The sequence below is a fragment of the Ipomoea nil genome, unplaced genomic scaffold, assembly GCF_001879475.1.
Source record: "Ipomoea nil cultivar Tokyo-kokei standard unplaced genomic scaffold, Asagao_1.1 scaffold0222, whole genome shotgun sequence".
NCBI classification, from domain to species: domain Eukaryota; kingdom Viridiplantae; phylum Streptophyta; class Magnoliopsida; order Solanales; family Convolvulaceae; genus Ipomoea; species Ipomoea nil.
Genome location: NW_017616650.1, coordinates 371,708 through 386,829, shown reverse-complemented (window position 1 = coordinate 386,829; position 15,122 = coordinate 371,708). Strand labels below are relative to the sequence as shown.

Below are 15,122 nucleotides of genomic sequence, written 5' to 3'. Positions count from 1 at the left end.
TTAATATACTAAAGGTACATTATTTATGTATTGAATATACTTTTTTTTTTTTTTGGAAATACTTATAATTCTTTACATGGTAGTATCTATTTTATAAATATACATTATTTAATAATATACAAAATAATGTACATTCAGTACAGAAACAATGTACCTTTAGTATAATAAAAATTTACATTTTAGTCATGGTGCACGGAATAATGATTGCGTTTATTGTCAAGTAAAGTTAAAGTGTAATTAAAATATACTTTAATATTACTATTATGAAATTAGTGTGTGAAAAACGAAACTAAAAAACAGAGCTCATATAATAATATATATTGTCAAATAAAATTGAAGTGTAATTAGAATGATACCACGTTGTTTTTACTACATGATCCACGCTGCTACATGGATTGTGGTAGACAATAAAATTTGCTATGGAGATCCTATTTCCATCTATCACGATGTTATGACTTATTATGAGAGACAATTAATGGGTGTGTTGTTTGAACTTTGGACTCACATGATGGGCTGGTTTATTTCTATAGGCCCATAACAGGAATGGACCATTTTATGCCATGGCTGAGGCGGCAAATTATGCTGTGCATCCGTATGCACCATGCATGGTGCATACGGATGTAAAAACGACATCGTTTTAATAAAACGTGCGTCTCCCCTTTAAAAAAAAAAATTAGGTTCGATTCCCAGTAACAACATATGAACTAAAATTTCATAATCGATGAACTATAATTCCATAATCGATGAACTATAATTTCATAATCTAATCTATGAACTAAAAATAATTCCAGAATGAATGAACTAAAATTTCATAATCTATAAACTAAAATTTCAGAATCGATGAACTACAATTCCATAATCGATGAACTATAATTCCATAATCAATGAACTATAATTTCATAATCTATGAACTAAAATTCCAGAATGAATGAACAATATAATGTTGTTGCTGGGAATCGAACCTGAATTTTTTTTAAAGGGGAGACGCGCGTTTTTTAATAAAACGACGTCGTTTTGGCATCCGTATGCACCATGCATGGTGCATACGGATGCACATCATAACGATTGGGTTGAGGATGAAAAAAACTCCATCGCCATTGTAGCGGATAAATTATGCCGTAGAAATGTGTTCACCATGCGCATGGTAAACACAGTGGTATATCAATAATTTTTATAATATAAATTCATAATTTGTTTTTTTTTTTTTTTGAAAACGTAGATTCATAATTTTGTTTTTCATTTGTTGTTACAGATATTATGAATCTACAGTACAAAAATTATAAATCTACAGTACAGAAATTATGAATCTATAGTATAGAAATTATGAATTTGCAGTATAGAAATTATAAATCTATAGTACAGAAATTATGAATCTACAGTATAGAAATTATGTATATACAGCTTAGAAATTATGTATCTATCCGGTTAATAACAAATGAAAAACAAAATTATGAATCTACATTTTCAAAAAATAAAAAATAAAAAAATAATGAATCTACAGTATAGAAATTATGGATCTACCCTTGTGTTTACCATGCGCATGGTGAACACGTTTCCACAGCATAACTATCCCATTGTAGCGGCAAATTATGCTGTGGAACCGTATCCAGCTTGAAAGGTGAACACGGTTTCAAAACAATGTCGTTTCTACGTGTCAATTAAAAAAAATTGTTTTCTTTCAGTATTTGTCCATAATTATAGAACTCTATGTTCATAATTTTTAAACTTCATATTCATAATTATTGAACTCTATATTCACAATTACAGAACTCTATGTTCATAATTTTTGAATTTTATATTCATAATTCTTGAACTCTATATTCACAATTTTTGATGTTGCTGAATTCTTTCTTTTCACTAAAGTTTGAGGTACCTGATAAAGAGGATCTATTTCAATAGATTTTCAAATATAGGAATTAGTTATGGTATAAGTAAAAATCATCGACATATTACCCCGATTGGTTTTTTTTTTTTTTTTTTTTTTTTTTTTTAAATGGAGCCTGAAACAAAAGATTCTCATTATTTTTCACGTTTCAAATTTTGGATGATTCCATAAATTTATCTAGGTGAAAGGAGGGCTATCTCTCTCGAAAGAAAGAACGGAAAAATTCCAAATGACATCAACCCACGATGGATCTTCATCTCCGGGATTTCAGAAAAGTACTTTCTTTCACTTTCTTTTTACTAAAGCACCTACTTCACCGTTACTCCACTTCTTTCTTTTCACTAACATCCACAACGACCTTACTTATTTCTTTCTTTCTTTTCGCTAACATCTACATCGGCCTTCTTTCTCACTTATTTCTTTTCACTAACATCCACTTCTCTTCTTTCTTTTCACTAAAAGCACCGTTACCAAACGGTCTTCTTTCTTTTCACTAATGACACCGTTACTCCACAATTGCCAAACGGCGCGTGTCCACGGCATAACAATTGCAGTGTAGCAATGACAAGCAATTCATGTATGCAATAAGCTTAAGCTTCAATTTGATTTACTTGAGAGGCATGAGCATTATACCATGAACATTCACTCAAAAAGCAATATGAGCATACACAACCAAGATGAACAATATTCAAGATTGCCCAGATTCTTACAAGCCATATTTATTTGCAGATAAATTACAAATTCTCAGCTGTTTGAAAATTGCAAAAATTCATATATTGTTGATGGGAAAGACAACATACATTTGCTACTGTTCTACTAAAGCCTTGAATCTGATTCTTCAGACCAACCCCCAAATATTCTCATAATAAAACTAATTTCAATTGTTCTACAACAAAAACTAAAATTTTTGAAGGGAATTTCACTTTAACTCGAATGTTGGTGGGATGGGCGAATCAAAGCTCTCCAGAATCTCCGTCTTCACGCCGCTGCTCTTCTTATCTTCCTCTTTGTTTCCTCCGAACAATCCTCCGAACCACGACGGTGCGGTCGAGGAAGACTCCGGCGGCGCCTGGGTGGCGTTCGGCAGCTGGACCCCACCTGGGGGTGCCATAGGGTCATCGACGTAGATCGGAGCGTCCTGCGGAACACTCGTGAGTTTGTTCAGCATGATACCGGCGCCTTCGATGAGAGCCAAGAGGACGCCTCCGAAGGCGGCGGATCGCCCGGAGGCGCGGAGGCCCTGGCGCAGGGAGAGGACGCCGCCTGTGGCGGCTCCAGCGATGATCGAGTTCCACGGATCCTCCTTCTGGCGGACGTAGACCATGGAGCAGTCGAAGACGGAGAAGAGGCCGCCCCAGACGGCGAAACTGCCGCCGATCCTGGGCGCGTTCATCCGGACGGCTTGGGTGGCGCCGATCATCCGGGCGCCGTTGGGAGAGTTGTAGAGGCCTTTAACGAAGTGGAAGGCGGAGCCGCCCACAGCGCCCATGCCGAACGCGCCGCCGACGTCGTCTAGGATCCGATCGGGACATGGTTCCCTTGAAGTCTCCGGCGTTCCCATAGCGGCGGCTGAGGGTTTAGAGAGGGTTTTCAGATGATTGTAATTTGTAAAGGTCAAAAAGAATAATGGATTTGTAGTTTTTAGGTCTGATTTTGCAGATTCCAACTTGGACAAGGGGTTAGCGGTCAATGACGGAAAAACCACGCAACTTTTCCTATATGACATTTACAATTTGTAATGACTCCAAATATGAAATTTCCTTTCAACTTCTAGTTCCAATACAATAATGTTTCTTTTAGTAACAAGGAAAATTCACAATTACAATTTGTAATTATTTTTTTTGGTGTAAATCACGAGGTGGTCCGGATCTTTTTCTGTTTGTTTAACGGTTCAGGTCCACTCGACTAATTTCCGTTCGCTCCGAGAGGCACAGGAACTGGCCCAAAGAAAATCGTCACTTGTAGAGGAGAATTCCGGAATAGAGAGCTCATTTGCCATTTGAACTACTCTGTTGTGTTACAATTTGTAATTTGTGCTTCTTCTATGACTTCTATCTAATTTTACATGTCATATTTACTATTCACAGGTTATATTAGTTCTTTTCTTTTACTTATTTTTAATTTAATTTTTATGTTTAATAATATTTGTTTTAAAATTTAATATTATAAAGATTTAAATTAAAAATAACTTTAATCAAATCTCATTAACGGAATTTAACACATAAATAATAAAATGAAATGGAAGAAGAGATTAATTATCTCAGCTTAAGCTAAAATGATCATAAACTCTCAGAATCCTTACACAAGAGCAGCTAGATGATGCGGCTAGATGAGGTAAATCATGACTCACCCGGTCAATCTTCAAGTTTCCACATTTTGCCTGTATACTTTGCACAAGGAGGATTACGGATTACCTTTGGCCAGTTAAGCTCTCCCGATGACTCTCAAATTATTATTATTATTATTATTTTTGGGATAAATATACAAAAAATGTATTTAGCAGTTACAATTTACGGAGTAATATTTATGAAAAATTAAAATAAAAATTAATTTTTTTCCATTTACATTAATGGTATGCTCAACGTTTTATATTTATTTTTATTTTTTAATGTCTTGTATTTATATAGGGATCATAATACAATATTAACCAAGTATAAGGGGGTCTTAGAAACTGCAATCTTACAGCCAAGCGAACGGCGTCGTATGTTAAAGATAAAGTGATAAACCCTCCAAAAATCCTTCATCAACAAGAATTTCCAGTTCAGCCGTCTTGGGCTGCAGATGAAGAATTGAAGCAGCCGTTCGAAAATTCCCAGGTTTTATTTTAATCATCATCTATGAACTTTAACTAGTATAGCATTATTTCCAGATTCCCTGTTCAGTTCAAGCTGTTTTATACATATCTTTTGAAGTTTTATTCATAGCAGCCCACTATGCTGAAGCAACTTCATACAAAGCCTCAATCTTTATTGATTATGTGCCACCCAAAAGCACTAAGTCATACATTCGCATTGAAATCTGGGAACTTTTCTAATGGGTTCACTGGAAAATCCCAAGAAAAGTGCCCATTGTTAAATCTCATTCATATCTCAGTCAATAACCGGAATTTTTCGAGTAGAGTTTTTGCGGGGAGTTGTCAATTAATTAGTGGTAGGTGTTTTTCAAGTTCTTATTCGGGTAAAGGTGCTAGAGGCAGTGGAAAGAATCTGCCATGGCTAGCAATTGATAAAGCTAAACAAGCTAAAAATTCTGAGAAAGTGATGGCAATGAGAACAAGCCGGTCTGCTTGGGAGGAATCTGCAGAGAAGTACTTGAAAGGTGGTGTTTCTAGTGTGGAAGATGTTGAAGTTAGGAGATACGATGGCAGAAGGAATGAGGGCAAGGATAAAGATTATGATGGTGAAGTAGAAGAGGAAGAAGAAACTGAGGAAGTTGATGATCCTAGATGGGATAAGATCAAGAATAGGTTTAATAGAGTTAAAGTGACAAATGGCTCTGACAGGCCTGTGGTTAAGAGGTGGAATAATCAGGAAAATTGGGGTCGGAAGACATGGAAAGAGGCTACAGAATCATCAGTACCAAAAATGGTTGGTGAAGGGGTTTATGGGGTTGGTCCGGTTTTGGCTGCTTTATCTGCTGAAAGGAGGGAATTCTATGCTTTGTATGTTCAAGAAGGGTTGGATTTGAGTGGAAACAATAGGAAGAAGAAGGATAAGAAAGGAGTTGAGAGAGTTTTGAAGATGGCCGAAAAAATTGGTTTGTGTACAAAGGAGGTGTCTAAACATGACCTCAACATGGTTGCTGATAACAGGCCCCACCAAGGGTTAGTCCTCGATGCTTCTCCATTAGAAATGGTTAGCATTAAAGAATTAGAACCTGTTTTGGTTGAGGGAGACGATGCCCCTCTTTGGTTAGCTCTGGATGAGGTAACTGATCCTCAGAATCTAGGAGCAATTATTCGATCTGCTTACTTCTTTGGAGCTTCAGGGGTGGTTTTGTGCGCTAAGAACTCTGCTCCATTGAGTGGGGTCGTGAGCAAAGCAAGTGCAGGCTCTCTCGAGTTAATGGAGGTTCGATCTTGCAAGAATATGATGCAGTTCTTGACATCTTCGGCTGATAATGGTTGGCGGGTTTTAGGAGGCTCAGTCTCTTCAAGAGCTGTTCCTTTGAATGACGTTGAACAGGGTGTTCCTACAATTCTTGTTTTGGGCAGTGAGGGCACCGGTTTGAGGCCATTGGTCGAGAGGTCATGTACTCAACTGGTTATGATTCCAGGTAACATCCCAGTCGATATAACTGCAAAGGGAGATGAAGATGCAATAGATGCTGAAACAGATAATGACTATTCGAGTCGTAACTTCAAGCCATTCATGGCCGTAGAGAGCTTGAATGTAAGCGTTGCAGCAGGCGTCCTCCTTCATTACTTGATTGGCAGAAACTACCGTACAAATAGTCAGTTGCAGGACAAGCAAACTAATCCTGTAGTTTTATAAAATCAGGTTGTAAGTTACTTTAAATCAATTTCATGTGTTCCATGAGAGTTTGTGGTTAACAAACTTCTCTTTTGTTCTAAGTCTCTATTTATGATCTTACTGAGGAAAGCATATTGTCATCGTATACATTAATTCTTTAAGGCTTCACTTGGTCTACTGTTCAAATTCTCCCCTTTTGATCATTTTGCTTATGTATTTGAGCCATCGAAACAACCTCTTTGTAAACAAAGGCAAGTTCAAGGTTGTGGAAAATGATTCTTAACATAGTAAGTTGATAGTGTTGTGTCTTTAGTGAACCATGTATTGTTCCTCGGTGATAATGTAAAGTTGCATCCTGGTTCAATTGGACAGTTTGCTGCCGAGATGGAAAAGGATCCGGAGGTAAGATTGTTGTGCGATAGAAGATTCTAGTTTCATTGCTTCATTTGTTCGGTTTCATTTTCTTGTGCAGTTTTCTTTAAATTTACTATTCTGCTGCAATATCATGCAGGTTGATGGAAAGGCCACTTTTGAATTAACTTCTCATCTTTATCACCCATTGATTTTCAATCATGGAAAAAGGTTAGTTACTGTCTTCAAACATTTGGTAGAAGAAGAAGAACAACAACAAAATTCTTACCAGGCAATTTTAGTTAAGTTGGTTGGACAGTTGGCCTCGTCTTTCTGTCAGAGCTGTCTATTGCCTTTTCTTAGTTTGAGCCGGTCAACTATGAGCAACATAGATCTTTTGACGGCTAGGATCACAAGGCGGGTTTTCCCATTGATCAAAGTGGTACTAGTGTGACAACATTCTATTGCAGGCCAACGAATTTGTTTCTAAATGTTATAGTCGATTTTGGTTTATATTTCAGCCAAGTTCTAATTCTGGTCGTTTTTCACTATTGGGAATTATAACCAAGTGTTTAACAGTTTGTATGATTAACTTACTTGACTCCCCGAGTCTCGGGTTTGTATAAAATTTAAAACTTTAGGTTCCGTTTGGAAAGCAGGAAAATGACTTCTGAAAAATGATTTCTGAAAAATGAGTCATTTTTCGGAAAACATTTTCCTTTTCCAATGTTTGGTTGCATTTGGAAAACTGCTTTGTGTGTTTGGTTCATTTTCTGGAAAATGAGTAGAATGGTATAATTAAATATTTTAATTATTTTATTTAGAATAAAAAATACATTTTAAAAATGTTTAAAACTATATAAAAAAAAATCTGGACCAGTTCCGTCGGAAACCACAGCCATGGTTTCTGACGGAAACCAGTTCTGCCAGAAGCCAAAAAAAAAAAAAAAAAAGAAAAAAAGAAATAGCAAGGGCGGAAAATGACTTCTGCCAAAATTTGGCCGAAGTCATTTTCCGCCAAATTGAGCACATTTTTCCCAGTCAACGGAAAATGTTTTTCGTTGACTGAATTTTTCAAGTGTAGCCAAACACTAAAAACCCGGAAAATGATTTCTAGAAATTATTTTCCGGGTTTTCAAACACAGCCTTAAACAAGTTTAATAAACCATTCAAGTGTGAGTTTGACTAATTCGAATGGGCTGGCAAGCAATTCAAATAATTTAGGAGCCTCAGGGCTCTAATTTCACTTTTCCCATGGATGTGGAAAAAATGAAAGAATAAAGAGAGCTTTTACATGTTAACTATTAATATTAAAGAATTAATTTTATCAAACTTTTTTTTACAAATCGTCTAATATCAAAGAATTAATTTTATCATTCTTTTACAAATTGTTAATACAATTCACTTGTCAAAATTGCTAATACAATTCACTAACCACCATTTTCCAAACAAGGTTAAAGTATGCTTCGTCTGATTCAAATGAAGCTAGGGTTGCCTATGATGGGCATCGACAATCAACAATGATAAACGACGGTGCTTCATACTCTACTAAAAAAAAGAAGAAAATTATTATTACTATGTTTTATAAATAATAATAATTCCAATAATAATAATTATTATTACTATTGATGGATTTAATTCATTCGGGTGGTCTGAATTATCAAACTTGATAAATAAAAAATAATAAATGGATAATGGAAATAGATCATATATATAATGGAAAAGACAATAAATGTGGATCACGGAGACAAAAGATTGTATTAATACGTTGTGTAATGCTATTACAATAGGACTTGTATTTAGACAATGGAAGTGAAGATGTCTTAATGAGACAATTACAAAGGTTTTTATACTAACCAAACCCCTCAACCGCCCCCCTAAAAAGGGGGAAACGGGTAAAACAACCTTTGACCGCGTCCGGTCTCACAACCGGGACTACGGGTTGGCTGGCCGAGGCCACCCCCTCCCCCCACCCCCCCGCTGGGGCTCGGCCATGGCCTAGGCAGCCCGGGTGCAGCACGGGGCTCAACCTCGGGGTCCGAGTCCACTCGAATCCTCCTTGCTCCACTTCCTCGGGTAGAATAGCTTTGGTCTTATTCCCAATATATCAATCAACTATAATATACAACTAGTGTTTTACCTGTGTGATGCACGAAAAAAAATTATGTTATCATAAATTTAAATAAAAAAAATAGAAAGAAATGAAAATATGTTTTTTTTTTTTTTTTTTTTGAATGCTACTAGCTCTGTTACATTGTAGAAATGAAAATATGTTAAAATATACAATATGATAATATAGTTGAACACTTGAACCTCAACCATTATTCCATGGACCATGGACCATGGTCCATAGTTCCACACAGTTGTGCGGACCATAAATAAAAAGTATATTTTTAATATACTAAAAGTATATTATTTGTGTACGTAAAGTACATTATTTGAAAGTATATTATTTGAATACTGAAAATACATTGTTTTGTATAATATTAAATAATGTACATTCAGTACACAAATAATGTATTTTTAATATATTAAAAATGTACCTTGTATTCATGGTCCATAGAAGAATTTGCCGTTGAGGTATGTATTCTCATTGCATTCAAAATAAAAATTAAAATTTTGTATAGTTAATATAATATTTAATCATTTACATGTTTAGATAAATTTATAAACGAAATTTACATAATTAAATTAATTTATTCCTAATCGTATTTCATATATATTATAATTCCAACAAGATGGATAATAATTAAGGGAATTATATTTCGAAATCAAAAGATATAATATTAAATTTTATATGATGAGTAGATTTAATCGATAACCAGAAATATTTCCTTATATGATTATGTAATCATTGTATATGCAGATAACATTTATTAATATGTATTGAAGCAAATTTTATTATATAATTTCCCTAATTATAATATATATTGCCAGATTTATAATTAAGATAATTACATTAGAAATTTTTAAAATTAGTATTTTAATTTTGTATGATTAATATAGTGAATAAGTATATGAGCATGTATTTAAGTAAATTTTTAAATATTTATAAATACACACTGGCTAATTTTATAATTTCATTGACTTAATTATATTTTGAGGAAATTTCAATTTTGGTCATATGACTATAGGGGTCTTGTTAATTTCAGTCATTGACTTTTAAAAGTGTCAATTTAGTACATTATCTATGTAATTTTTGTCAATTTTAGTACTCCGGTCAAATTGCCGGCCAAATTTCGCCAAAAAATTTTAATAGTTAAAATAATGAGGGTATTTTGGTCATTTTACGCCTCTTTTCTTCTTCTATGGCGAGTCCATCTCTTTCTCTCCCGTTTTCGGTGTTCTTTCTCCCTCTAAACTCTATCTTTAATATCATCAAGCCTCCTTTCCCCATCATCTTAGTTCATTGCATTCACCGGAAACAGGAGAGGAAGGGATGGACTCGCCTGGGAAGAAGAAAATAGACGTGAAATGATCAAAATACCCTCATTATTTTAACAATTAAAATTTTCCAGCGAAATTTGGCCGACAATTTGGCCGGAGTGACCAAAATTGACAAAAATTGCATAGTTAAGGGACAAAATTGACACTTTTAAAAGTCAATGACTGAAATTAACAAGACCCCTATAGTCATATGATCAAAATTGAAATTGCCTCTTATATTTTTTATTAAGTTAATTATAATTAGGAATAAGGTTCAAATTGGCCACTGAACGTAATCTGAAAATGCAATTAGGCCACTGAACGGAAAAAAAAAAATGCAATTAGGCCACTGAACATTCCAAAAACGTGCAATTTCACCTGATAGTAAGTTACCATCAATTTTAACAGGTTACATGCTTACGTGGTAGCTGAGTTGGCATTTTTAATAATTTTTAATAATAAATTTAAAAAAAATTAGAAAAAAAAAATCTACAGAGTGGCCGCCAGCAACCCCTCCCCCCACCCCCTCTCTTCCTCCGTCTTCGGCGGAAGAGGGGTGGGGTGGGGAGGTCACCCCCGTCTTTTTTTTTTTTTTTTTTTTTGTTTTGTTTTGTTTTGTTTTGTTTTGTTTTTTTTTTTTTTGTTTTTTGTTTTGTTTTTTGTTTTTTTTTTTTTGTTTTGTTAGTTTTTGTTTTTAATTTTGTTTCAATTTTTTTTAAACTTATTAAAAATTATTAAAAATGCTAACTCCGATGTCACGTAAGCAGGTAACCTGCTAAAATTGATGGTAACCTATTGAGTTATCTTTTCTCCTAAAGAACATATTTGCCAAGGTGGAGATTGTTGAGTTTGTCTCATATATGGATTAGGAATAAGTGTTTGTCTCATACTAGGAGTAGGAGAGAAACGGGTAGACCTATTGTATAGGGATTGGATGCCTTTAAATATATGTGTTGTATCCCTAAAGGGTTGTGTGTCACCACTATCACCATCACTATGAATAAGAGTATTGTTTCACTCCCGTGGATGTAGGCACATTGCCGAACCACGTAAATCTTGTTTTCTTTATCCTTTACTGCCATTATTATTTTTCTTGTTCTTATTAATCTCAACAAATTGCTCATCACCTGGAATAAGCACATAGCTAGGACAACCAAAAACTCGTAAGTGATCAAAACTTACAGGATTACCTAACCAAACCTCCTCAGGAACCTTGCCACCAAGTGATGTCCGTGGTGATCTATTGATCAAGTAACATGCCAAGTCGAAGAAGTCCATCTTTTTGGGTTATAAGAAAGGTGTAAAAGGATATAAGTTTTGGGATCCTGCAACCAAAAAGGTGGTGATTAGCAGAGATGCAGTGTTTGATGAGAATTTCATGTTCCAGTCAAAGAAAGAAGATACACTAGGTGATGTTTTAGCGGTAACTAGTAACAAGTTCGAACATTGTTTGGACTTATTGGGCGTTTCTAGATGCTAGATGAGAAGGTGGTGAGGGGGGCTGTTGTGTTAGGGACAGCGTGGATACCAGGAGGGGATATGGACCTGGTATGAGTCGGGCTTGTCATGAGTCACGGCTGGTATGAGCTAGGCTAATATGGCTTGGTGTTACGGATTGCTTGGGACGAAGCAGTTCGTGAACATGCACGGGGAAACGTTTGATGCTGCGTGGTGCGTGTTGCTGACCAGTGGTAATTGATGGTTAGTGGAGCATTGGGCAAGGCACACGAGTTTAGTGTGACTTTGCAGGGGCGCTGTTGTGTTAGGGGCAGCGTGGATACCAGGAGGGGACATGGATTTGGTATGAACCACGGAATTTTGGGTTATGGCAATCTAGGGTAAAAGATTTGTTGGCACAACAAGGCCTTCTGAAAACCTTGAAGGCGGAAAAGCCAGCTGATCTGGAAGAGGCTGATTGGAAGGAGTTGAAGAAGCAGGAAGCTACGGACGTGGTACATGCTGATGAATCTTAATTGTGAAGGTGGAGATGGTGAGATAAGTCTTTTCTCCTAAGGGACATATTTGCTAAGGTGGAGATTTTTTGAGTTATCTTTTTCTCCTAAAGGACATATTTGCGAAGGTGGAGAAGTCTTTTCTCCTAAAGGGCATATATGTGAAGGTGGAGATGGTGAGATAAGTCTTTTCTCCTAAAGAACATATTCGTCAAGGTGGAGATTTATTGAGTTATATTTTCTCCTAAAGAACATATTTGCCAAGGTGGAGATTGTTGAGTTTGTCTCATATATGGATTAGGAATAAGTGTTTGTCTCATACTAGGAGTAGGAGAGAAACGGGTAGACCTATTGTATAGGGATTGGATGCCTTTAAATATATTGGTTGTATCCCTAAAGGGTTGTGTGTCACCATTACACCATCACAAATAATAAGAGAATAGTTTCACTCCCGTGGATGTAGGCACATTGCCGAACCACGTAAATCATGTCTTCTTTATCCTTTACTGCCATTATTATTTTTCTTGTTCTTATTAATCTCAACATAACCTTCTATCAGGTGAAATTGCACGTTTTTGGAGTGTTCAGTGGCCTAATTGCACTTTTTTTTTCTCCGTTCAGTGGCATAATTGCATTTTCAGGCTACGTTCAATGGCCAATTTGAACCTTATTCCTTATAATTAAGAAAATTTCATTTAGTTGGGAGAAGAAAATTTCATTTAGAAATTAAGGATCTGTTTGGAAACCTAGAAATAATAGTACTAGTAGTAGTAGTAGCAGTAGTAGTATGTGGTGATAGCGTGGTAGTGGTGTTGGTGTGATGTTGGTGTTGGTGTTAGTGTTAGTGTGGTGGTGGTGGTGGTGTGGTAGTGGTGGTGTTGTGTTGGTGGTGGTGGAAGCGTTAGTGTTGGTGGTGGTGTCATGGATGGTGGTTGTGGTGGCAATAATGGTGTGGTGGTGCTGGTAGTGGTGGTGTTGTCGGTGGTGGTAATAATAATAATAACCCGAAAAACTAACTTAAATAATGAAGAGAGTGAATAGAGAGATTTGGAAATAAAAAATCTGAAAAATATCATCAAACTAAATACCTAGGAAGACTTACTAGGACTATGTGGTCTAATGGTATCCGGGTTGGACTTTCATTTGGAAGATTATGAGTTCGAGCCTCAGTAGAGACGTTATTGGTTCTTTGTGTTTCAGTAGGTTGAGAAAGTATAGAAGGAAGACTTTTTTCGCCAAATTGAGCCTTTTTCCCGTTGACCATAATGAATATTTTCCTTTGACTTAATTTTTCTTGAGTACCCTTTTCGTAAAATATTTATGAATTTTTTAATTAAAAGTATGAGTTTAGACATTTTAAAATGGAGGTAATTCCAACGAAGGTCCATTGTCTTTGATGACAATTCCAAATTTAGTAACATATTATCGTTTTTGTCATTTAACATCCACACCATCATATTTTGCACACTTTTATTCATTCCGATAACTTTTCTGGTGAAACCTCTTTTAGACAAGGACATTTTCGTCTCTTCAATATATATTTTTTTATTTTCTATTTTCTGGCATCCTTTTCTTTTTGTTTTTTTTTTTCTTTCTGGTTTTGGTCTTCAGTGTAGATTGTACCTCAGAAATCAACATAATCTGGAAAATATGTAAAAAAAAAAAAAAGTTGAATTTGTCTGTCAAAAAAAGTGACAAAAATAGCAACTTAGATGAAAAAAAATAACATGTCAGCATTTTGTTTTTATTTTATTTTTCCATGTAAGCAAATTAAATGGGTTACTTGTTAGAAACTTGCTAAAAATGCTAGATGAAAAATAATTGGGAGTATAATAGTCTAGATGGACCATATTTTAATTCATGGTGCTAGATGAACAATCAATGTTAGTACATGGGCTTATTTGACCATTCTGCCATATATTTATATAGACTAGGGATTTATTTATATCAAAGAAATTGAGCTTGATTGGAGAACAAATCCCTTATCAAAATGATTACAAGTACTAATTATAGAATAATTAGTACGGGCCTGGGTTCTTTTATTGTTGCCCGAATTCTCCCTGTGTTCAACCTCTACAAGCCTAACGAAGCTGAAGCCATAGGTATTCGGGAAGCGCTTAATGGCTAAAAAAGAATCTTCAGTATGATAACATCCAATGGAAACCGATTGCCTACAAGTTGCCAAGAATATTCATCATCAAGGCTTAATTTCTTCTTTTGATCTAATCCTTCATGATGTTAGGGAAATAGCTAAATCTTTTACTAATGTTAGCTTTTTGTTTGGTAAGTGGTCCGCGAATAGGGTTGCCCATTTACTTACTCGAAAAGCCCTATCCAAGTCTGATTTCCCTTTTCCCTTTATTTCCAATGTATTGATTTCGGACCTCAATTAATATAGTCTTTCGTTTTCTCTCAAACAACAACAACATCCAAGTGGAAACCGAATGCCTACAAGTTGCCAAGAATATTCATCATCAAGGCTTAATTTCTTTTTTTGATCTAACCCTTCATGATGTTAGGGAAATAGCTAAATCTTTTACTAATGTTAGCTTTTTGTTTGCTAAATGGTCCACGAATAGGGTTGCCCATTTACTTACTTGAAAAGCCCTATCCAAGTCTGATTTTCCTTTTCCCTTTATTTCCAATGTATTGATTTCGGACCTCAGTTAATATAGTCCTTCGTTTTCTCTCAACAACAACAACAACAGCAACAACAGCAACAGCAACAGCAACAGCAGCAGCAGAAGAAGAAGAAGAAGAAGAAGAAGCTCGTGATTTGAAGAATTCATCTTCTAGGAAGCTAAGCGTCGTTTAAATATATATATATATATATATATATATATATATATATATATATATATATAAATAAATTTCTTCATTCAGGACAGTTGATCTAGATTAGATCAACAGTTAAATCTCACCCCATTTTTCACCTAGAAGTTTCTTCTTTTGATCGTACGTCCATGGCCGCCATTACTGCCACTTTTTCTTATGGGTTATCTGTTATTATGAATTCATGGCTTTTGGATCGGATAG

General features: G+C 35.4%; 3 protein-coding genes across 3 annotated transcripts; 2 read left to right on the top strand and 1 right to left on the bottom strand.

Annotated features, from left to right (window-relative positions):
* Positions 1–2,634: 2,634 nt before the first annotated feature.
* On the bottom strand, positions 2,635–3,626 carry LOC109193521 (mitochondrial import inner membrane translocase subunit TIM17-1-like). Its single transcript, XM_019344366.1, has one exon. It carries the CDS (start codon positions 3,609–3,611, stop codon positions 2,805–2,807), a length of 807 nt encoding a protein of 268 aa, XP_019199911.1. The 5' UTR covers positions 3,612–3,626; the 3' UTR covers positions 2,635–2,804.
* Positions 3,627–4,587: 961 nt separating this feature from the next.
* LOC109193011 (uncharacterized tRNA/rRNA methyltransferase slr0955) lies at positions 4,588–6,486 on the top strand. The gene is made up of 2 exons (XM_019343774.1): positions 4,588–4,701; positions 4,798–6,486. Exon 2 carries the CDS (start codon positions 4,819–4,821, stop codon positions 6,376–6,378), a length of 1,560 nt encoding a protein of 519 aa, XP_019199319.1. The 5' UTR covers positions 4,588–4,701; positions 4,798–4,818; the 3' UTR covers positions 6,379–6,486.
* Positions 6,487–6,623: 137 nt separating this feature from the next.
* On the top strand, positions 6,624–7,240 carry LOC109193019. Its single transcript, XM_019343787.1, has 2 exons — positions 6,624–6,759; positions 6,869–7,240. Exons 1-2 carry the CDS (start codon positions 6,742–6,744, stop codon positions 7,160–7,162), a joined length of 312 nt encoding a protein of 103 aa, XP_019199332.1. The 5' UTR covers positions 6,624–6,741; the 3' UTR covers positions 7,163–7,240.
* The last annotated feature ends 7,882 nt before the right edge of the window (positions 7,241–15,122 follow it).

What these genes read in the sequence shown, in the direction of transcription:
- LOC109193521 (XM_019344366.1), bottom strand. Translation starts at nt 3,611, where the DNA reads ATGTCATATAGGAAAAGTTGCGTGGTTTTTCCGTCATTGACCGCTAAC.
- LOC109193011 (XM_019343774.1), top strand. Translation starts at nt 4,819, where the DNA reads ATGCTGAAGCAACTTCATACAAAGCCTCAATCTTTATTGATTATGTGC.